General features: G+C 29.4%; 2 protein-coding genes and 1 long non-coding RNA gene across 3 annotated transcripts in view; 1 reads left to right on the forward strand and 2 right to left on the reverse strand.

Moving 5' to 3' along the window:
- Positions 1-3,040: 3,040 nt before the first annotated feature.
- Positions 3,041-5,760, reverse strand: LOC148234144 (uncharacterized). Its single transcript, XR_015810184.1, has 2 exons — positions 5,524-5,760; positions 3,041-3,452 (listed from the first exon to the last, which is right to left on the reverse strand). It is a non-coding gene; the product is annotated as an uncharacterized LOC148234144 (long non-coding RNA).
- A 1,610-nt stretch (positions 5,761-7,370) lies between these two features.
- LOC148234145 (uncharacterized) overlaps positions 7,371-25,457 on the reverse strand; it is a 55,482-nt gene continuing 37,395 nt past the window's right edge. The window contains exons 4-11 of the mRNA XM_088187869.1: positions 13,328-13,553; positions 11,639-11,787; positions 10,783-10,846; positions 9,744-9,940; positions 9,541-9,672; positions 9,239-9,412; positions 8,937-9,177; positions 7,371-8,283 (exon numbers count right to left, since the gene is read on the reverse strand). Of these exons, the coding sequence (XP_088043995.1) occupies positions 7,493-8,283; positions 8,937-9,177; positions 9,239-9,412; positions 9,541-9,672; positions 9,744-9,940; positions 10,783-10,846; positions 11,639-11,787; positions 13,328-13,553 (1,974 nt within the window). The 3' untranslated portion in view covers positions 7,371-7,492. The remainder of the gene's footprint in view (positions 8,284-8,936; positions 9,178-9,238; positions 9,413-9,540; positions 9,673-9,743; positions 9,941-10,782; positions 10,847-11,638; positions 11,788-13,327; positions 13,554-25,457) is intronic.
- Positions 21,436-23,631, forward strand: LOC148234146 (uncharacterized). Its single transcript, XM_088188333.1, has 2 exons — positions 21,436-22,135; positions 22,208-23,631. Exons 1-2 carry the CDS (start codon positions 21,552-21,554, stop codon positions 22,722-22,724), a joined length of 1,101 nt encoding a protein of 366 aa, XP_088044459.1. The 5' UTR covers positions 21,436-21,551; the 3' UTR covers positions 22,725-23,631.

The raw sequence follows: 25,457 nt of genomic DNA on the forward strand, positions 1-25,457 counted from the left end.
ATACCGCATAATATTCTTCTAATTGAAAGGTACAATAAGTATTATTTTAATTAATGCTTTTAAGCACTATGGGCATCATGATTTTCGTAATCATAAGCCATGGATTTATCGTTTTCAATAAATAAAATGTACGGGTTTGAAAAAAATAGATTTTTAAAATTAACGTGTGGTTTTATATTTTTTAGTTTTTGTTTAAATTATTACCAGATTTATTTAACACGTTACTTAGCTTTTTGAGATGAGAGGGCTTTCGCATCGTACTTTGTCGATGTTGGGGTCATCATCTTAGGCGTAATTTTGACCTTATCTCAGCCGCCGCAGACTCGTGTGTGGCGTCGTCTTTAATACGATCTTGTGTTCCCTTAGTAACAAACAAAATGAAAAATAAAAATTTTTCAGTTTGTTTGTTACTAAGGAAACAACATGTTCATTACTTTTCGAATTCATTTGTTTACGTTAACACTTTTTCTAGCAACAGACAATTTAACAGCTGACAGCTAATTTGGTTTGTCATTTCCTCATGAATATATAGAATATATAGTACAAATATATTTCAAAAATTGAGGTTCAATTCGCGAAACTTACCGTGCGTAAAAATAAAATATAAAATAAATATTATAAAAATATAATAAAATATAAAATAAATATAATAAAATAAAATATAATAATATATAATATAATAAAAAATAAAATAATTATAAAATAAATAATATAATAAAAAAATATAATAATATAATAAAAAATAAAATAAATATAAAATATAAAATAAGTAATTCGAATAACCATGGATCGTTTTTGCATCACGCATACTTTAATTGATAATACGCATCCGCAGAGACGTCGTACAGTGCAAAGCGAAGAAGTTGTTTCTGCTGTGTAGCCTAGTATGGAGGAGGACCCGGATGAGTCGATTTCAATACAGCAATTGTAGCTGTGTTTATCCACTTTATGGAAGATTTTGTGAAAATATCTTGGTTTATGAGCTTACAAGAAACAGCTGGCACAAAAATTAATGCCGCTTGACAATCATGTGCGTCGTACGTTCGGTGAATGGGCCGAAAACAAATTGCTTTTGATCCTCGTTTTCACCACAAAATTTTGTTCAGCGATGAGGCTCTTTTTCGTTGAATGGCTACGTCAACAAGCAAAATTTCCACATTTGAAGTGCAGGAAATACATTATTGAGAAGCATATTAAATCTACAAAAAGTCACTGTTTAGCGTGCTTTATGTTCAGGTGTGCTTTCTGTATCTAACATATCTATGAAACTCAATTTGTCATTTAAAGTTACTTATGATTAAATGGATCAGATTTGTAATTTTTTTGATAATATGAGCCTGAATCACCAAGTTTCAAATTGGTTATACTCGGATGGTGCAAGAGAAACACCACTGCGTTTTATTAAACCCAAAACTTAAAATCAATATTTTATGATATTATTAAAATCTATTTTACAACCATTTTAGTTTAATATGAAATATGGAATTATTTTTTAACTCAAATAATTATTTTATTTTAATTGTATATATATTGTGTATAATTGTATTTTTTAAAGACACTGAATCGAAATTTATTTTGCCCTCTAGCGAGAACGGCACAAACTATTTTGCTCACACAAAAGTATATCGTGTTCAGGTTTATAATTATTAATTTTTCGTAGTAAAATTGTAGGTGAACATTTTGCATATTTATTTATCCAATATTTCTAAATTTTAGAGGCTTTCACTTGCAAAGTTATTTATGGTTTAATTTAAAATTGTATTTTTTTATATACAAAATTAAATATTTTTAATAAGTACGTATTTCTAAAATTAAAGTAAAAAAATTGAGTATTTATACTAATATAATTTTTATTTTAATTGAATAACGGTCTCACATATATATTTTTTTTTATAGTTTCATAAACATGACAATACATAAATCTTTAGCGAGTAAACATTTTTATTATTATAATAAGACATAACATAATTTTATTCATGTTACTAATATCTATATTTCACAAATATTTTTTAATTTAACAAATAGGTTTAAAATTTATACAATAATAATATTTAAACTTTAAATCATAAGTTTAAGATCCATAGGAAAGAGCTACTTTTTATTTGTATATGATTTCTAGATCCATATACATATGCATATATTGTCATATTACCATCCTCATTACAAAATCACAGCTCAACTTCAGACTGATTCGAAACCTAAATCTGATAATATACAGATTTATTTTCAAACATTCCTAATAAATTTTAAGCTATCATACTCTTTCATATAAGAAAAAAATGGATTAAGCCAAATATAACAATTATATCATTATATATAATATACATAAATACAACATAATACAATATATATATTTAAGTACACCTGACTGAACATTTCTTTACTCAGTTTGTCTAAATACCACTTAGTTTTGATGATATTGTATATTTTTAAAAGTAATGATGTACTACAAGGGGGGCTAAAGTATTCCTATGAATCTACACTTTGGCATAATAGAACAATAAGTATTTTTAGCTAAAAACATTTATATACGTGTTTATATTCACGATTTAAATTTATTGACTTGAGAAACACTGATTGAGATACTTAATCTATGCATTAGCGAATTCTCCATGTTTTGTATTTATGTTTCAACTGACAACATTTTTGCTTGCTTGACGTTAAGAAATTGGAATAAAAGTTAGATAAATGTAAGTAAATGATAACAGTTTGTAAAATATACGTAATGACCAATAATATAAATTAAATATAATTATTAATTAATTCTACAACACAAAAATAAGATTTTTGTGCCACTTTAAACAATATACCCTGTCAAACAAATAATTGTCATTTATTTTAGGAAATCAAAAATACAAATTTTTTCATATATTAAATATATATTGATTAGGCATATTGTTTACTGTGAAATTTCTAAAATAAAATTGTATGTGCGTTTTTAGATAGAGCTACACAAATATACAAGTTCAAGTAAATTTTTATGAAATATTATTTATAATTTAATAAATATGTATGTTTATTTTATTATAATAGTAATTGATCCTTTATTGAAAAATCGTATTTTTGAGCGAAATTTTGCGTAATAATTAAAATTATATAAATATTTCCCTGAGTCTCGAAAAATAAAAATAGGGCTAGCTTGAACAGTTACAAAGCAAATTAAATAAATAAAAAATACGTTATTCATAATATCACAGTAATGGCCAAAATGCACATACATATGTATGTATATATAGTATATAATAAAAAACAAACAAATAACCGAGTATTTACAACTTTTAAAATAAGATGATCATTTAATGTTGCGATTAGTTAAGTAATATTAGGCATAGTAAAATAAATGGTCACCTTAAGTTAAATAGTTTCATATAGTATATAAAAATATATTGTTGTGGCACGCAGAGCGTTGTCGTCAGTTCTTTCCAGTGGTCATTGAATTTAAATGTGGCAAACTGTAAATAAAAAAATAATGTCTATCATTATTAATTTTAAATATAATGAAGCAATATTACTATTGACCCCTTCGTTAAAAACAACTATTCTTAAATATACCTTGAGGTTGGTGTAAATTTGAATTGTTTAAGGCCATTAAATTAGCTTTAAATCACATCAACTAGCAGCATATTTTTGTGCATTGATATCAGTGATAATGAACCAAGTTATCAGATATTAACTATATTAATTTTTAAAAGGCTCTTTTATTTTGTCTATATATGTAATTCTCCTAGCTTTATTTTAACCATGACAATATTCCTCTGTGAGATTCAAAAAAGCTAGTAAACCTAATCCTTATTAATTGATGTAAATTTAGACAAAGTATGTCATTAATTAATTTGCAAAAAGAACTTATGACATACTATTAAATTATTTATAAATTTGTTTTAAATAATATATTAATAAATTTTTATTATCAGACCATTAAAGATTTTTGCTATATACATATTGGGTAATCCCAAAATATATGTCGTTTTTTATTGACAACAAAATGTCGCTTTTAATTTTTAATTTTAATGATAATAAATATAATTTTATTTAAAAGATATTACATTTTCCCACATTTTAGTATTTATTTTATACATTAAAATGAAGAGTTTTGTTGTGCATTAATACAGGTACAACAAATTACGACATTGTCCCCTAAGCCTTTCCAATTTTCTTTATTATTTATTTTATTAATTTATTTAGCTTAATCGCTAATCTTTACATCTAACAAATTTAGTAAACATATATAAAAATATATAAAAAATAAATAACAGAAAGAAAAAATAAAAATATACAATAATAAAGACTTAATATTATAATTTATTTCTATATGTACGAAGGTGTTTTTTTATTCCATTTATGAAACCCGTTATATTTTTGCTGTTTCGGATTTCTCTTGGAAGACTATTATATAAATCAAAACCTCCGTACATAATTCCCCTAGCCGTACTCGTTTTCTTATACTTAATTATCTTTAAATTTTCTCTATTTCTAGTATTATATTTATGTACATCTTTATTTCTTATTAAATACTTATTAAAATATTCTGGTAACATATTATTTTCTAACTTATATATAAATACTAAAACATTCATACTCAATATTTCTTGAACATTCAACCATTCTAATCTATCAATCATACTTTTACAATTAGTTAATCTATTTTTATTTAAGATTACTCTCATTTCCCTATTTTGTAATTTTTGCAACATTTGTTTGTCTAATTTATTTAACATATTTAATAGTGTTGCACAATAATTAAAATGGGGCAATATTATACTAATGTAAATTATTTTTTTTGTATTTATACTTAATATATTTCTTAATCTAGATAATAAACCTATTTTTCTACTAATTTTTTTTAATATGTAATTACAATGTTCTTTAAAATTTAATTTTGTATCAACAATTACTCCTAAATATTTTATATTATCCACTATTTCTATACTAGAGTTATTTATTACTATTTTGGTACTATTATCTAACACATTTTTATAATTAATAAATGTGTTAGATAATAGTAGTTAGATAATAGTTTAATAATTAAAAAATTTATGTACCTATGCACTGTATAATCGGATGTATTTAGTTTCTCGCCTAGCTGATTTTCTTCTATTTATGAAACAATCACATCATCGTTTCTAATCTCTCACATCTAGGACTATTCTTAATACCTACCACTTTACAATAGCTCTTAGATTACCATAGTAAACGATTTTTTTAATAAATTGGAATAACATAAAATTATTTATACGTTGTTTAATGAGTAAATATTTTAAAATTGCTGATTCTTGGACGAAATTTATATTATAATGTTGAGTAAAGATGTACTCAAAAAAATATAGTACTCGGATAGCAATTTTAAAAGCACGACTGACTAGTAGCTAAAACTTAAATTTAAAAATAAACGACATCAATTTAGGAATTACCTGATATTTATATTGATCAACCAATACCTTATTATTAACCCACTATTTATATAATAAATATTTTAAAGCAAAAATCAGGTTCATAATACATGTATGTTAATAAATTATTTACTTGATGGCACAGAGCCGTAACGTTTGAACTGCCAGTGGAGCTCAAAGTTAGGGCTTGCTAAGTTGTTTGGCTCCGAGAATAGATTCATCCCCACAAACTTAGAGCTTTTTCGCAGACCAACCATCGAAGTTGAATCATTTTGGAAGGCGTTCAACATATTCTGGTTTATGTTAACTGCAAAATTAACAAAAGCTTCAATGCTCAGATTTTCGAGACCAATTGCTCTTCTCAATGGAAATGGTCTATCTTCATCATCTGAAAATAAATTTCAAGATTTTATTAAGAAAATAATAAATGCAAGGTTAGGTGTAATAATTAAATGTGCAAAATAGGTATTAGTAGTTAAAATAAAAACAAGCAGTATCATTCATGATAATCGTTGAGTTATTTAAATTTTAGAAAAGTCATAAGAATAATATATACTAATTTTAATTTCTATACCCAATTTTTTAAAACTAAATATGACATTTTTTATTTAAAATTTTAAGAGCTCAACGTATATATTTGTTGTCTTACTAACTAAGAATCATATTATACATATAATACACAGTATATATATATACACTGTGTATGAGTATAAGTGACATAAGTAAGTGAGAGATAAGGGCGTGCGTTACATGCGTTCCGTACGCCCAATTCTTCTATATATATTTATATATATATATATAAGGGGCGGGCGGTGAAATACTTTCCGTCTCGGTCGCTCGCGTGCTAAGTGACGAGAGTGAATGAGAGATAAGAGCATGCGGACCACATGCTCTTAGCTCTCGCTATATATAAATTTATATATATATATATATATATATATATATATATATATATATATATATATATATATATATATATATATATATATATATATATATATATATATAAATATATATATATATATATATAAAATTCTGCCAAATCAATGGCAAAATCAATTTATAATATATAAAAATTGTGGTGCATTGTATAATATGTGATATTGGGCATAGTTAAAATCATAACTTTGCACAAGCTGTTTCTATATAAAAAGAATGTAACTGAGTCGTAAATAATGAGAGTAGCATGTGTCTGAAAAAAAAATACCTTATGAATCATGCCACCGTTTCTCAAACATCTTTAGGCAGCGGACCGGTTACTTTTGTAATATGCTTTTACGGCTTAGTTGCTCTCGTGGGATAATTTATATTTTTAGTTTTTAATCGCAGCCCCCAAATGCAAACATGTAATGAATATTTTTTAAAAACCGTCAATACGAAAATTTTATTTTAGAAATGTTCTTTATTGTGAAGTGCGTGAGGTGAAATTTTACGTTTACTCGATTAACTGCGACGAAAATTAATATGATAAAAAAGGTAAAAACAATTATTAAACTATTCATAAAGCGCAGAAAGGTACCGTTTTAACCCATTTCATTAAATGATTATAATCGTATACTCGCGGGGAAAATTTGTGTTCATATATACATATGTATTTGTATTATTATTTATTTGATTGATTTAATTTGGCTTTGTATAAAGCAATTATCGTCTATTTTACATATATTGTTTTAAGTATTATCTCTTTCTAAATCAAGTTTAATCTATAATACATTCAAAACAACAATACAAAACGTAAACAAGAGTAATTAATTCGGTTGGTAGTATTTTAAAAACCTTTTTTTAATTTTTTTCGTGGTCAATTGAGAATTGATTTTTGTATGTCAACAAATTACTAACACTCACCAATAATTTTAACACATTTCAGATATATATACACGTATAAATTATATGTTCTGCTGCCCTGTACCGGTCTACAAACCATAGATTTGGAAACGATGGAATACACTATACTAACTACAAAGCTATGTTTGCAAAGCCGTATCATAATTTTTTGCTATAGCAATAATGAACCATGATATATTAGTATTGAACAACATGATATTCTATACACATAAATATGTCAGATTGTGATTAAATTAAATATTAAAACTGGTTAGCATCTAACTACACAGATCGACATTATTATAAACATAGATTAAACCTTCTACTTCATCCGTTCGAAGCTCACATATTCGTCGCTTTAGAATTGGAGCATTAATCGATGGCCGTGAATATCGACGGTCTAAGACTGGCAATGGTTTTTCAATATTCACGCACATCTCTCTCCGTATCGTCAGATTTTCAGATTTGGCACTGATTCCGCATAATGTGTCCATGCCCTTCTCGATAGACTTAGATATAGGCAAAACTCTATTTTTGAACAAGTCGTCTAGACACCTCGCTTTAATACATTGTTGAATATAGTCATTATATGGTGATAAACTAAGTATTCTGGTATCAATTTGAGCTGCTTCCGCTAAGTTATCGTCGTTATATTTGCAGTAGTTTGTCCCCAACTTGCGGGCTTTATCGCCAATGAAATCTACACTCTTAAATGTTAGCTTCTCGTTAATGTGGTCTTGAATTAGGGTTTCATTCGTTACTGGAGCTCTGTACTTTTTTAATAAATTTTTACCGTGTTGAATTTTCTCCTTGACTTCCATTGTCTTCTTCTCTTCTTCTTCTTTCATCTGTTCTGCAACGTAGATAACTGCTTCCTGTTTCGCTTCATCTACTTTCAAACCATCGTTCATCAGTTCAGCTATTCTTGTTTCTACTTTCTCCTGCACGTGTAAGATCTCCCATTTGCTTAAATTGCTGTCTAAATTTTGCAACATCTCTTCAGTGACTTTGCAATTCAGAAAGATATGTAGTTGCTCTATTAATGGCAGCACGATAAATATCAGAAAACCTGAAAATATATGTAAAAAGTGTAGTGCACTAAAAAATACAAATGAGCTTAATAATTAAATACATTTTGAAAAAATATATCTATGTACATAAAATTAGTTATATAATAGTATGAAATACTCAGTTTGATTTTTAAATTAAATTAAAAGTTGATAGTTATGCTGATAATAATAACTTCATCTTACATCAATAACATAGATATAAATATAAGTATGGTTTATGATACCAACACATTAGCGTGTGTTCGTGTGTAATAATAAAATAACCTACATCTGGAACCTCTCTCACTGTCCTTTCAGTGTGTAGATTTTTCTCAGTTACTTTATAAGTTAAATAAACGTAAAGTACATGTGAATACTATTTGATTGTTTTATTTCAAATTCCTAGATTTACGCGACATTACCTGGAACGTATCTACCGTGTAAATTAAAGGATGGTAGTAAATAAATTATGTTCAATTTTATACTGAAATTTTCAGTGTTTTTAAATATATATCAAATATTTTGAAATACTTAATAGGTTGACTTATTTACAGATTTATCCGATACATATGTACATTAAATATTTTTCAACACTTACTGAATTATTAGCATGCGTGTATATTCCATTAATTAAGCTAATTTTAAATTATTAATTAATAAAATAAATGCGAACCTTGTTGTATATGAGGAATTGAGGTAGATTTTCGATCGCACATAGCTGTTGTCGGCAAATTCAGAATCGTCTCATAGTCTCCCTGTAGGAAAAACTCTTCGCACACTCGCAAACTCCACATTCTACTGTATTCCCAAGGTCGGCAAGGATTCGAAATATCGGCGCATTTTAATGCTATTTCCAGCATGAAACACCTGTCGCTCTTTTTAGTCAAATCCAATTGGCGGTTCATTAAAAGTTCCTAAATAAAATCATATTTAGAATATTGCCCTTCGATAGTTATGTATGAAGTATATATGCACCGTCAAATTGGTGAGGTACTCCTTTTGTCGTGATATATCAGTTGACAGGATCAGCGATTTAATTTGATCGCGAAGTTCTGTCCAATTGTCTTCTCCTAATTTTTCTGCAATACCGCTAGTAATTAAACAGCTAGTAACGCATCTCCAATGATGATTCTCTAATACGGAAGTGTTCTAAAATAATATTATTGACATAAATATTATTCATGTAAATTAATTTTAAATTATTATGTGTAAATTCCAGAATTAATTAATTACGTATCGATAGTGTCTATATTTAATTAAAAAAATAATATGCTCACGTCATAATAGTTGGCCAGGTAGTTTTTAGTCGATACAAGGAAAGGTTGGCTCAATCCGGGGTGGTCCAGATCGTGACCAACAGCAGCAATAATTGCTGCCATTTTTTCCAAAGGTGTAAAGACGGTCAATAACTGTCAAAAATTTAAATAATTTACTATTGTACCAATATCCAAATACAACTTGAAAAATGAAGTACAAATACTTTTTCTTGAGACATAAAACAATGCAAAGCCTGGGTCACATCCACAGCGTGGGTCGCGTTATGGTAAGGGTTCAAGTCCCTGTACCAATCTTCCATAGTAGTAAATAGTTTCCAAATGCTGATAGAGTCCAAATTGAACTTCTCAGCAAGCCCGTAGTGATGAATCAGATAATTTCCAAGTATCGGCAAGGGACGGCCTAAAACGGGAAGAAATCATAATTCTTTCAATCAGGTAAGATTCCTGATCCACTTAATTATAATGTACTAAGAGCTCTAAATAAATAATAATAAACCAAATTTATTGATGATTAACTAGAATATGTTACTAGATAACTGTTTTTAAATATGTAAATATAACAGCAGATCCTGCCGCATGTTTAACATGTTGTAAACGTTGGAATGATTTTAATAATTTATAATATTGAAAAAAATTAGTCGACCGAATGGAACCAAAAAAGATAATTAATGTTTACGATATGCATGATTTTTTTAATTAGCAAGTAACTATAATATAAACCAATTGTGCAATTCAAGAGATAAAAAGCAAGTTAATTGGTGAATAAAGTAAAATTCGAAGTTTAGCAAGTAATCTTCGGAGTTTAATTTACCGTTTCTAATATTCTAAAAATATTATGATTTGACTGCAAGGCAAATATTAGAGCACATTACCATTGCTTTGTAACTAAATGAGTAAATTGATAATATGTAAACAAGCATGAAAATATAACTGGATTCGAAACCGAAAATCACCCAAAAAGCAATGCTTCATATTTGGTGAAATATATAATGTATAATATATAAATAATAGACTAATGTTAGGTTATTATAAAAAGGTGCTCTTTAAATTGCTTGAATAAGTGATCAGAAAAAGTTTGGTATCTTACCACGAAAAGACGCAACCACGGGTGGCAGTTGTGTTTCAAAAATAATAATATAGATATTATGAATTTTAATTTTTCAGTAAAATCACTTAAAATTCAGAGCTGTTTTTCCCATAATATGTTAACATATTTTATTATGTAATACAAGAATTACTAACCTGCGGTTAAGTTGGTCAAATGGAATGCGTTAAAATTCCAGTTGTGACATCCTTCTAAGATACGCTACACAAAACATCACATAGTCAAATTAATGAATCAGTATTGTTTTAATTAAATTTGACAATAATTTAATTTAATTAAAAGTTAGGACAAAACATTTATGGAATATTGCTTCAAACTTACTATAAATTTAATTTGATGACATAAAACGCTTTTGGCAAATATGTTTACGTATTTTTGAACTTATTAAAATATATGAAAATATTATAGTTATGTAAAAAAATCGCTATATGCAACATCAAAGTTATAAATCGCTTTAAAAAGAATATAAAAATAAAAAAAATAAATAGAAATTGTGATTAAAACTACGCTTTTGAAACCATGTTCCCATGTTTTTAGTTGCACGTCTTCGCTTTCACAAGAAAAGATAAAATGTACTAAATAAAAATATAAATACAATCACTGCCCACAAAGACAAGCAATAAAAAACCTGCGAACAATTTGTTTATCCGTAGCAAAAATATATAGTTTTGTAGTTGTAAAAGAATCCAGATGAAGAACGATTGTTAATATTTTAACTATAAAACATAGCATTTATTGCCATGTATTTTAATATATAATATGTATTATATGAATAAGCTTACGATATTTAAATTATATTACCTAAATAGAAATGGTATTAATACTTTATTACCAACCAAAAACTTACAAATGCCTTTCATCACAGGTTAAATTCCCAAAAAATATTAGTGTCAATCAAAAGCTTTAAAAATATTAAACAAACGTCAGTTACAACTATATCATTTGCTCTTCTTCTCGAAACTTCATATATTATATATAAATAAAATAGTATACCTCAACCGATTTTAAGTTGATGTCGTCCAATATGCCAGAATCATGAGTGAGTTTCCTTGTGAACAGTTTATGTTTCTTTTTACGAGCAAGGCTATAGAATTTTCTAACTTTCAAATGAGGATCCTTTGGTATTGCATCTTTGTTTGACTCTGAGGAATGACACATATTTTATTTGTAATTAGAGTAAAATAGAGTACATAAAAATATATAAGTAGCACAAATCACTACTGCACATATTTTTATATATCACTGTTAAAACAACACACTAATCTGTTTGATTGTATTCAAAATACTAGATTTGTATACTAGCAATTTTTCCAGCAAAATTAACCTTAATAAATTCACTTGAGTTTAATATCTAACGACACATCACATTAATAAAATATGTATAATACAGACATATCATTATTTATAAATAAACATCAAATGATCGAATATATAAGTTGCTCACATCATATTATATTATATAAGATAATTCAAAGATTTGTCTAATGTATCCATTAAAAAAGCAACAGTAAGTATTATATATAAAACAATTAAAAGTTATCTTTATTTAGTTCTTATACATTGCATATTCAGTGATCATTGTGTTTTTGAACAACTACCAAAATCTGCTTCTTTTTAAAACTGCTATGAGTTCGTAAATGAGAAGCTTGTATCCAGATGTATGCTTACAACTAAATAAAGGGGGTATATTACTGTATAAATACATATATTTACATTTTAAAGTATAGTTGTATTATATCAATTTTTTTTAAATATAATATTATTTGATTTGAGCAAGCTATGTACATCACTTATAAAGAACACCATAGTAATGTATAGTATATTCAATTAATTAACAAACCCAATGTATTTTATACATTTACATACGATTTATTAATAATAAAATTGAAATATCAATAAACCATAAATATTATTGAAAAATAATATTAATGCACAACTCTTAGCAGCATTTATAAAACATTTTATTTTAATATAAATAAATGTTACATAGAACATATTCTTGAATATATTCTTATGAAAAATAACACTCAAATACCATACAAGTTATCACTGAAAATTTGAAACCTTTTTTTTTCATTTTTGCTAACTACGTGCATTTATTTAATACAAGATCATTATGTAGTTAGTATAGTGCACGCTTGTTATTTTACGGTACCGGGTTCTCAGCAGCAGAATCGATTTTATCTTAAAAATACGCTAACAATAAAAAATATGTTGGTTCAAAATGCCGAAGATATTAATTTAATAAACCATTATTCCTAATATGTTTAACGCCTGCAATCAAACAAGCAGCAGGACCAAGGCACTTTGTATTGTCACAAAGCTCGTTTTTTACAGAATAATTTAAAGACATTTTTAAGACAGTATCCAGAACGAAACAAAAAGTTTTTTTAACTTTTTACGTAGTAGAAAAAAAGCTCTGTAGTTACTGAATTTTAACTACAACAATGGGATATTGTGTTTACTGACTAGCTAAAACCATTTTTTTAACTTTATTTCTAAATGTAATAAATCATTTATATATTTAGAAGTTTTTTCTTACATTTAAAAATTGTATATAATTTGTGGACTGTATTTTAAAATGCGCAAAAACAAAGGCACTTTTCGCACAACTAAACATAAAATAAGAAGGTTCAAGCTTTGGCAATATGGTATTTTATTATCATTATTTTTAATACTCACTTTCGCCGAACTCCATCACTGCCGGTGCTCTGTCGTGATGGACAGGCAATTCATCGGCAAAGTTCGAGGAACAGTTTACAGTTTCTAATATCCTCGACGCCACGAATGGCAATCTATCGGGAATATCAAGCAACGCCATTGCAATTTGATATTGATCAATCGGTAAATTCTTGAGAACTATCGGCATATTTTGTCCGATTGATTGTTCCGATACAGCTGGTTCCTCCTGCAAAAAAAGAAAAGAAGAATCAATATATATTTATGCCAAGCATTTATTATCTTTTCCGTTCGTTTATACTCTTTCTGTGCATATCTACCAAAATTAAATTAGTTGCACAAATTATATTCAACATATGTAACAGCCAAGCTGAGAAATTTGTACGTAAGAGCCTACTCCACTTTTAAGACACGAGCCACTAGCCGCGAAGAGGCGCGCCGCTCACCACTGTTGTCAACAATCCACACCATAATAATTCATTCGCAAAAATAAAAATCTTTTGCTTCAACACGTGTTTCATATTAGCGAATAAGAGATTATTTTATATATACTAAATAAAAGCTTGGATTTTTCCGTTTATTACATCGGGAATAGTTGCCTCTTGATTCGTAAATTCCCACTTCTTTCCGGCATAGAGTATGTATACTATACAGTGTATACCTACTTGTTAAGCGTGTTAAATCAATAGTGCATTATGTTAAAATGTTTAAATTATAGATATTTACATATTATTAAGCGTAAATATTAATTGGTTATATGTACATTATGTAATTATGTAGGGTGTTGCCCCCCTTTAATCCGCCAGTGGCCAGAATTTTATATAAACTCTAGGGAGGTCGGGCCCTACCAGTTTTCAGGGATGCTTCTCATCAGCAGCCAAATGTGGGCGACAACCGGGTGAAGCCCAGTTACCGCCCATTGTTTTTTATATATCATGTAGCAGAACGGCTAAATGATATCTATTTTTTATTATGATTTAATGTCGCAGTATCTTAATTTAATTTTGATAAAAATAATTATTGACAGTATTTACAAATTTATTTAAGTAATGCAAATTACATTTATATATTTTAACATATAATCGATATCAAAATCACAATTTTTTTAATTTAAATAATAATAAATATTTTTAGTTAACAAATATTATCAACTTGATATACATGTTCTTATAAATTTAATAATTAAAATAGTTTTACCTTTCTATTTAATTAAAATTAAAATCTAAAATACAGCTTGAATATAATTTTCGCTTTCTGACTCAATGACCTATATTTAATTATTGAGTTTACTAGATAAAATAAATATTTGAATTATGAACTCTGAACCAAGTTTTATTAACAGATATTTGATAAGACAGTTATATTTTTATCTACGGATGCTTATTGTATCTTCTTCGTTAATGGCAATATATTATTGTGGTAAATTTATTTTGATTGGTACGCTGAAACTAAATTATTGTATATATTATTTATATATATATTGGTTAAAAAATTCAAACTTATCTTAAAAAATTACAGTCAACTAATATTTAACGATTATTAAAATGTATCACAGCTTTTTTTCTCGTTTATTTGATGTTTGCCCCTAGTAAAAAAATTAGAAATACGATTAAAATATTAATTATTCCACTTAAAGGCGTTTATTCTATTAATAATATTTATTATATTTAATATATATATATATTGATCGATCAGTATGAATACACATGTAAAGAAAATAGCATACTAAATTTAACAATGCTGATAAAATAATTAAAAATATTTTTTTTAAACGCAACAGTAAATCAATATTACTATTTATTTGCTTGTTAAATAGTAAGACAATTATATGTTATGTAATAGATAATTTTCATAAACTATTAGACACTTTCGTATTTTTTATGATAAAATTCGTTTATTTTCATAATACTGTACCTTTCAATTAATTTTATGAATATGACATAATATTGATTTTCAATCAAATATATATTTTTGTTTCTTACTGATCATATAAATATATTTATACGTTTGATATGAGTTACATATGTTTAAATCGCGACGCTGATTTGAACACCGATATTAAGTGACAGACTATTTATTTGCTACTGGTTAGTTGGAAAACATTGATTTGGGTTAAGGGCGTCAAATTGATATTTATTTGGAAATGTGTCCACAAACGAGAATTATCACAAGAGCAAATCGGTGATATTTGATAATTATTTTTATGTCCAAGGTTAACTATTTTTATATGTAGAAATTTCCAACCATATATAGCTGCAAAATAAATTGTCATTTATATATGTATGGCGTATTTTTTAATAACAAAAAAATATGTAAAAAAACATTTTTGAAACTTTAAATTTTCTTTAAGAATTTTAATAACAGATCATTCGTTATATCAGCTTCTATTTCTTGAAGCCGATAGAACGACTTATTTGATTAATAATGGTGTACCGACTAATAACGATTATCAAAATTACTATAGGTTTTAACGAAACAATAGATATAAATATTTTCTACAAAGTACTTCATGGTTTCTACATTTTTTAAATTAAATTTTGCAAGAAGTGTAAGACCCAATTTTGCGGATTTACTTTGAATCATATCTCAAAAATATTAAATAAGCACCCGAGTACTTACACCATTTTTTTTTTAAATAAAACGTATGTGTTTCTTTCTTATGTTAAATTCAGATTTTATAACAATGAAGCTTTTAACAAATCTACGACAAGCATCCAATGTTGATACACACAAAATTTTGACTACGAAATTTAATATAATTTTCGTTTAATCGACTTCATTGTATACTATTATTATCCGTATAGCGTTAATTGTATTGCCACCGTTCACTGAAATTTCACTCGTGTGCTACGTGGTAAATCGCATTGCAAATTCAATTCAATGCATTGGTGGTTTTCGCAGTATATCGTATCAAGTTAATAACAAGCTGCAGGACAGCAAATTATAAACGGATGCAGTTTTGTGACAATCACTTTATATTAATTTTCCATAAAATCTGTCATAAATAAAATGGTCTTTGATATAGTTACGTATAATGGAACACTGAAAATATTTATTTTTTACGTAACGCTATTAAAATTGTTTGCAACCTTGCCTTTTTCTCTTGTGCGCAAAACATTTAAGAACAATGCTATGATAAACGCAATACTTAAATGATGCAGGAATCAAGAATTCATTAATCATTCTCACTAAATGCATTATCGATGCTAAATATGTTATAAAATAATAAAGAAATTATTCGTCAAAGTCATATATACATGTTTGCTAAAAAAAATTTTCAATATTTCTAAATAATCCTTGTAATGAAATCGAGCCTACGGCACTAGTACTTTCGCTCTGTCACGCTGTTTTTGCGATTGTGCGACAGAAACACAATGTTTTTTCAGGTGCTGAATGAAAAAAAATATTTTTCGTTTCATCGCAGCACTTACTGCGATTTTTGCAAGAACGTGTCTACAAAACCGTAGGCCAAAAGATTTTGACAAAGATGAACTAAAATTGCTGCGACGAATAATGGCCGCATAAAAATCGTATTATCAATTACAAAAGTCAAATATATACTTGCAAGGTATATATTAAAAATTAAAAATTCATTTAAAAACGGAGAATATTTAAAAATTATTTATCATATGAAAATTGTAATTTATTATATTTTTATATATGTATAATAAAATGTACAATATTTTAACGCAGTGTTTAAATTACCGCGATAAAATGCTGATTATTAAAAACTCGCGGTATGGTTAAGAATAAAGGAGACTCTCCGACAAAAAATACGGTCCTTTTGAAAAATTTATGTAATCATATTTTTTGAAAGGGATAAAAGATATCATCACAATATGCGCGCTGCAACGAACTGCAGCCTTGACGTTTCTTTGAGATAGCCCATTGGTCGGGTACCTTTTACTTATATATACTTTGAATAAAAAGTAAATTGAAAGCTAGAAAATGTTACATTTATATTAAAATATTATGTCTAGTATTCATATACTTTTTAATATCGTCAAAAATTGACCTTTAGTTTAATACATTCAATATAATACTCATTATAAATATTTCATCAAACACAAAAGTTTACATAATAAATAGATTTTCACTTTGAAAGAGCAATTTCGGACCTATTTTATAAAATAAAAAATGTATTAATTCTCTTAAGGCTACCTGGGCATAATTTATAAAATTACACTTTGTTATAAGGTCAATTGTCGCGCTCGACGAAACAATTACCATTTTATCAAATAATTATATCGGATTGCAGAGTCAAATTAATTATGATGCAACCGGTAAGTAGTATTGAGTGCAACATCATAAGCATTGGAAACTTATGTTTGTAAATGGATGCTATACAGGACCATAGCTTAACAAATAATGTAAAAATATCGCTGTTTTTCTCCTTGCATGAGCTTTTATCAGGTTAGCGTCAAAAGCGATGTGACCCAGAAGTAACAGCTAACAGAAAAAGAGATGAAGAGAAAGAACGAAAACAATAAAATCATAACTAAAACATTTTAGCACAAAAGTGTTTATATGTTATCATTATACAACCTTCTAAAATTTTACTTTTGTAGATTATGTAATACATTTTACATTTAAAGTGATTTCAGTCAAAAAAAGAACAAGCAATTTTATCAAATAAGAAAAACAATTTATAATGAATCAGAATCAGTAATTCAATTCCCTGTGGCTATTGTGACAAAATATACATTGACCAGAGAAACCATAGAATTTCACAACAAAAAATAAAACATAAAAATGCTATAAATACTTTTGATAATAAATCAACTTTCGATGAAAAAATAAACCACACCTTCGATAAATTCACCATATATTTTGATACCATCAAAACAATATAAAATTAGACAAAAAACTTTTTCTAGCCGTAATTCATTACATTGACTCATTACGTCTGAAATCTATATGATAAAGTGAAGGGCATCATAAAGATATTTCTGAAGTAACGCCCATTTCTCAAAATAAAACTGCGAATCTCTGCCTTGTGCAGGCTGAATTTCTAGTGTTTTTCGAAAGTCACACCTAGATCCTCAGTAAAGGATGGCTTGACTAGAATTTTCCCGACAAAATGGTACGAATATTCCGCCGGCATCGAAGACTTTGAAAATAAAATTATGCTACATATTTTTACACTGATTGGAAATTGATTATAGCAAGCCTATTTTTATAAAAATTTAAGATCCTCCTGCAGGTCGAGGGAATACTAAATCGCCTGCACTATCTTATAAACTTTCAAATCATCCGCATATAATAAAAAAAAACACGATTCATTGCTATTTCTATGTCATTATTATGACCGGCAGTTTCACTACCAGACTTACGCTAAATACCGGCATTTTTTCGCAAAACTTCGCGAATTTTACCTTTTTTATTTAAATTTATGTATCTATTGATACGGTCCGAATATTTCGTTGAATTTTTCTAGACATGTTATAAATGTATCAATGCATCAATTCAAGTTATTATTAGATGGTTCTCAACATGTGGTTCGCCAGAAATAAAAAATAATTATTACTTTTCCTTATTATTAGATTTTTAAAATGATTATCTTGATTTTAAAATTATAAAAACGAATTACCTAGAAATTTTAATAAAAATATTTTAAATTGAGTTAACCAGCGAATCTCAAACTTTTTTAAATTTGTAAAAACTTTTTTCAAGCAAACTTTTCTTTTGTATTGTGACATTTTTACTAATACGAGTTTACTGATATATAATTTATTTGCAATAAAATATTCACTAACCGTTGTAATTTACTCCATCGTAATGTGAAATTTTCCAGGCACATACACAGATAATTTACATTGTCTTTCACGTGTAAATCACTTTTCACAATAACTAGTTATATAATGAAAGTTTAAAGTGTCTCGATTTTTTACTGTTTTTCGCAATTGCAACAATATTACCCCATATCGTTTATATTTGGTTTCAAATATTCGTAATTTTGCATTTTTCAGATATTCTGGTAAAACCCGATTCTTCCTTATGGTACCACAGATTCTATTTTTTTTTCATATATATTTTTTTTGCTATTTCAACACTGTTATAAAAATCGTCCATATAAAGATGATGTCATTTGTATTTATTGTCTGATGTTAGATGTGATATTGAATCTTGTAACGAAATTCCAGGTCTTGAATATATTTTAAATTTCGATATGTATCCTGACACTAATTCACATACCATTCTTATCACTATACCGTATTTTGTGAGCTTACTGGGGTTGTATACGTGAAAATTTAATCTTCCACACCACGGGATCATACCCTCCCCTCATTCAGAGATATGTTTTGGCTTGGTTTGTACATATTTTTTAATCTTTTGGAGAAATAATCAATTATTTTTTGTACTTTGAACAGTAATCCTACATTATCAGGAACATTTTCATTATTGGAAAAACGCAGGTAACGTAATATTTGATAAAACCTATTTCTACTTATGGGTTTTTGTAAATATCAAGGTTCATATTAGTGGATTTATTGTCTAATACAGGTGTAATGAGCCTTTTTTTACCAGGCCCATTAGCAATATCAACTCGAACCAATTTTTTAATTCTGGTACCGTTACATCCACCCATTTTTTAGATTTTATTTGCAGTTTGTGTCTGTTGATGTGTTGATTATGGTGTCTATTCGTTTCTTCTGCAATAACGGAAAACAAGTCATCTTTAATAAAGTTTTGTGTCTTGTAAAGTGTCTTCTAAATATTTTTCTTAATCATTTTCCTCATTGCTCATGAGGAGTCTGAATCACTATCACTATAATTTTCATTGTCACTTGGTATATCTATATATATTTAACACTATTTTAAATAACATAAACTGTAATTATTTTCACGTAGATGCTACACTCGTATCTAACTAAAAAACTATGTTTTATAAACAGTTCGTAATATTTTTCGAATATTCACTCGAGCACACGAAAACCAGATGCACTTCACACGATAGTATAACTTAAACTTAATTCTTATCCATAAGTTTTTATGTGTATCGTGCTAATAATTCAAAAATAATAACTCGAAAAAATTCCCATTTTCTAAAATAATGTGTCACTAAGATTCGGTATTTCCAGTAAGCCAGTATTATCTGACGGGAGATAATATTTACTCACAAAAAATATGTTGGAATTTCCTTATAACAGGATAGAAAAAAATACAATAGAATCTTACTAATCTGACAATCTTGAGATTCTCAGTAATCCAATACTATCTAATGGTTAATGATATGATAAATTTTTAGTGTCTTGTACTTTTTATATATGTACATCGTATTTTTCAATTTTATGTAATTTGACTTTATTTCTAAATAAACCCATTTACCCAATAAATTATTTTTAAATATACATATTTATATGTTTGTGTATATATCATATTTTTTCTTTTTTTACACCGTCCGAAAAAAAAGTGTGCTGGATAAAAGTTTTTAGAAATTTGAATAAGTTTGAGAACCGCTGGTTAACTCAATTTTAATTATTTTTATTTAAATTTCTAGATTACTTGCTTTTATAATTTTAAAATCATCAATCAATTTTAAAATCTAATAATAAGGAAATGTAATAATTAATTTCTATTTCCGGCGAACCACATGTTGAGAACCACTTAATAATGGCTTGAATTGATGCATTGTTACATTTATAACATGTCTAGAAAAATTTGTTAAAATATTCGGACCACATCAAAAGATACATAAGTTTGTCTGGTAGTGAAACTGCCTGATGAAAGAAATATAAAATATATTTATAAAACCTTTGCATTTGTCTAAATATAATTAAAAAAAAAAAAATTAAAATAAAATGAAAATTCATACATTTATTTAGTCATGTCTTAAAAAAAACAAATAAAACACTAAACATATATTTTTAATTTAATACGGAAACGATCACATACACAGGACGCAAATTGGCGTCTGCGGTGTTTAACTTTCGGCACACTCAGGACGCCAATTGGCGTGAGCGGTAGGTAAAGTGTTAAGCAATAAAAACAGCAACGCACCCAAGTTGTATCCTTGCGGTACTCTGTAGAGGTCTTATATCACATAGAAAATATGTTTTATTACTTGACGAACTTAACTAACTAACCAATTAAAGAGATCACACTCTGCTCTGTACCTCAGCGGTGAACGGACGCATCCGCGCCTGCTCTCGCTGCCGTTCAAAGCTCCGACCCCCCACCCGCGACCATTTGCAACAACTACGACGCCAGAGACATTGCCGGCGCGATGAAGAAGACGCTTACGCGCAAGCGTGCGGTGGGTACGTTAAAAGCGTACCTATCGCCATCAGCAGAGCATGAATGGCAGATGCCAAAGAAAACTGCAAGACCCTCTACTGACGCCAACCTGTTGCCGACTTCAAGTCATAACAGGTATGACAAACTCCCCGAAGTTGCCGGGAGTAAACACGCAAGAGTGCCACCTGTCATCATGGAGGTGGTTGGCACACATCTCCAGACCATCGACCTCATCAAGTCGATGACCAAATCAGGTAATTTTACCCTCCGCTACACCGGAAGAGGTAATGTTTCCATCCAGTGTGCGACGCTTGAACTACGAGCGACCCTGATGGATGGTTTGAAGGGCCGCCGTGCCTTTCACACCTTCACTGCCGACGAAGACAAGACAGTTAAATCTGTCTTGAGGGGGCTTCCTGAGGTTCCCGTTGAAGAAATCGCTGCTGATTTGGAGCGGCAAGGATTAAGCGTCGTCAAAGTAACGGCGATGAACACCAAGGCAGAGACCTCCTCGCGGCTCTACCTGACGCAATTTTCCGCTGAGACGACAGTGACGTCCATAAGAAGCATCCGGTACGTTTGCTTCACTAAGGCCACGCTTGAAAAATACAAGCGTAATAAGTCGCACGCGACTCAATGTTTCAGATGCCAGCAGTATGGCCACGCTGCGAGGAACTGCCAACGAGACCCCAGATGCGTGAAATGCACAGGAAACCACGCCACTTCCGAATGCACTAAAAAAGACCGAGAGACGCCAGCAACCTGCACTGGATGCAGCGGAAGTCACCCGGCCAACTACAAGGACTGTCCTCGCAGGACAGAATATCTCCTGCAGATGAAGAAGAGGCAGCAAAAGCCACATACCGCCGTACTGACCGCACCCAAGCCAACGTTCGCTCTGGAACAGAGTCAGTTTCCTGCCCTTCGGCCAACGAAACCAGCAGTGAAAAAACCGACTATCGTCCCGGAAGCCACCCCAATTAAGACGCAACAACGCCCCCAAGCGCGACAGTCTGAGAAGCACTCATCCGAAGTCATGTCTACTGATGAGCTTCGCAGGATGCTGACTATCCTCCAGGAAATCCGAACTAAGGCCGGAAAGTGCGCTAGCAAAATTGAAATTGCTTTGATGATGGTCGAGTATCTCGATGACCTCTTCTAAAGAAGACATTCAACTCATGACGTGGAATTCCCGTGGGATCCGTAATAAAACCGGAGAGCTGGAGCTGTTAATCAGTGAGTACAAACTTGATATTGTCGTAGTCACCGAAACTTATCTAAAACCACATGTTAACGTATATTTACCTAACTTTGCCTGCATTCGGAGGGACCGACCCTCAAGGCCAGGCGGAGGGGTCGCGATATTTGTTAAAAAATCGATAAAACACGCACGTATAAACACTAACACTAATAATCTAGAAACCGTCGCGATTCAAATTATTCATAAAAATAAAATAATAATAATTGCTGCGGGGTATAATTCGCCTAGTGACGAACTGCTCCGAAGTGATCTAGATTCGATATTTTCTCTAGGAGACTCGGTCATTCTGACTGGGGACTTCAATGCCCGTCATATGCATTGGGGCTGTTCTGGGGCAAATCGATCTGGAGCGTCACTTTTTAACTACTTGAGCGACTCTGACACGATTGTTAACTTTCCAAATTCACCGTCGCATTACCCTTCCAATCACATGACGCCGTCAATTCTGGATATTGCTTTGGTTAAGGGTAACTTAAATACGTCAGAAATGTATTGCGTTCAGGCATTGTCTTCTGACCATCTTCCAGTGTTATTCTCGCTGGAGGGTTCAGCGGAGGTAGTCTCTGAAACGCTTTTTGACTATTTAAAAGCTGACTGGAAAAAGTTTAAAGATATAGTCGAGTCTCGTTTGCAAGATGAGCGACAGAATTATACTCCGCATAACATTAAACAAATTGACGATGATATCAGTTATTTAACATCCGTTATCGAAGAAGCCAAAATATCATCAATACCGACGCGTAAAAATCATAATAATAAAAATCAACTTACTCCACAACTTATCGAAATAATAAAAATCAAAAATAAACTAAGAAAACAGTGGCAAAATAATAAATCTCCGCGACTTAAATCTGTAATAAACCGCGTAACTAGTTATATTCGCGATAAAATTCAGCAAATAAAAAACGAATCGTGGACGCGTAAACTAAAAAATCTAAACCCGGCAGATAATTCCTTATGGAAAATAACTAAATCACTTAAATATAAACATTCGGAAATACCCCCATTAAAAAATGGAAACACCATCGCATGCACGAACAAGGATAAGGCAGAAAATTTAGCCAGCGCTTTCTCCACATCTTATTCGCTTACTGTAAAATACTTAGATTCAAAAATAGACAACAAAGTCGCCCGTGCGATACGAAATATTAATTCATCTAGCGTAGATATTAGTTTAGTGAACAAAGTTGGTTTATCAGAAGTTAATAACATCATAAAAAATTTAAAGAATAGAAAAAGTCCCGGTATAGATAAATTAGATAACGTTACGATAAAACAACTTCCAAGAATTAGCATCAATTATCTAACAAATATTTTTAATGCCTGCTTATCTTTCGGGTACTTTCCCGCTATTTGGAAAACCGCAAAGATCCACCCAATTAGAAAGCCAGGAAAGGATAACACTATCGCAATTAATTATCGTCCAATAAGCTTATTACCGTCATTCAGTAAACTATTTGAAAAAATAATTTTATCACGTTTAAAGGGATCTTTGGGGAATAAAATTATCAATGAACAGTTTGGCTTCCGCGAAAACCACTCTACGACTCATCAGCTCAATAGGTTAACAGAGCACATCTCTGCTAATTTTAACATGAAAAAATCAACGGGACTCTTATTGTTAGATGTGGAAAAAGCGTTTGATACTGTGTGGCATGATGGGTTGATTTACAAACTCCACAAATATAAAACCCCTAACTATCTGCTACACTTGTTACGCTCCTACCTTGATCGTCGAAGTTATGTTGTTTCAGTAAATAATGAACAATCGATACCGCGTAATATCCCAGCTGGTGTTCCTCAGGGGAGTTTACTTGGACCGTTCCTTTTCATTTTGTACACAAATGATATACCTATTTTAAAAAATACTTGTCTTTCAATGTATGCCGATGATACGGCGATAATGAGTAGCTCTTACGGTCTTAAGCCTATTTCAATAAAATTGCAAAAATCCTTAACTCTCTTAAGTAATTATTTCAAAAAGTGGAAAATAAAAATAAATCAGGACAAAACGGAGGCTATAATTTTTACAACTCGAAGACAACCTTTGCCCCCGACTATTATAAGCGAGCAGGGAAAATGTATAGAATGGAAGGCGAGCGTTAAGTACCTCGGAATTCACCTGGACTCCAAGCTTAAATTTAATAAACATATAACCGAACTTAAATCTAAAGGGCTCGCAGCCATTGCGGCGTTAAAACCAATTTTTAATCGAAAAAGTGCGCTAAATACTAAAAATAAAATTCTATTATACAAGCAATTAATCAGACCGGCAATGACTTACGCCTGCCCAGTGTGGAGTAATACGTGTAATACTAACTTTTCTAAGCTACAAGTTGTTCAAAATAAAGCTATAAAAATAATTTATAATACACCTTTTTATACTAACCTCAAAAAACTTCATAATAAATATTTAATTCCAACTATTAAAGAACATGTTCACCACCATACTAATGATTATTATAAAAAAATACCGCGAAATCATACTAACCCGTTAATCTCAAGAATCGGTGATTACGACAAAAACAAACTCAAATTTAAATATAAACACAAAATGCCAAAGCACATCTTGCTCTGACGCATAAATTTTATCTATTAATTTAACAGCTCCAGGTCTACGAGTTTTATATTAAA

Source organism: Plectrocnemia conspersa, unplaced genomic scaffold (genome assembly GCF_051122295.1).
Source record: "Plectrocnemia conspersa isolate PC_06_02 unplaced genomic scaffold, ASM5112229v1 ptg000006l, whole genome shotgun sequence".
NCBI classification, from domain to species: Eukaryota; Metazoa; Arthropoda; class Insecta; order Trichoptera; family Polycentropodidae; genus Plectrocnemia; species Plectrocnemia conspersa.

Excerpts from the sequence above, each read along its gene's own strand:
- LOC148234146 (XM_088188333.1), top strand. The coding sequence starts at position 21,552 with ATGAAGAAGACGCTTACGCGCAAGCGTGCGGTGGGTACGTTAAAAGCG. Across the intron at positions 22,136-22,207 it reads ACGTCCATAAGAAGCATCCG|ATGCCAGCAGTATGGCCACG; the intron begins GTACGTTTGCTT and ends TCAATGTTTCAG.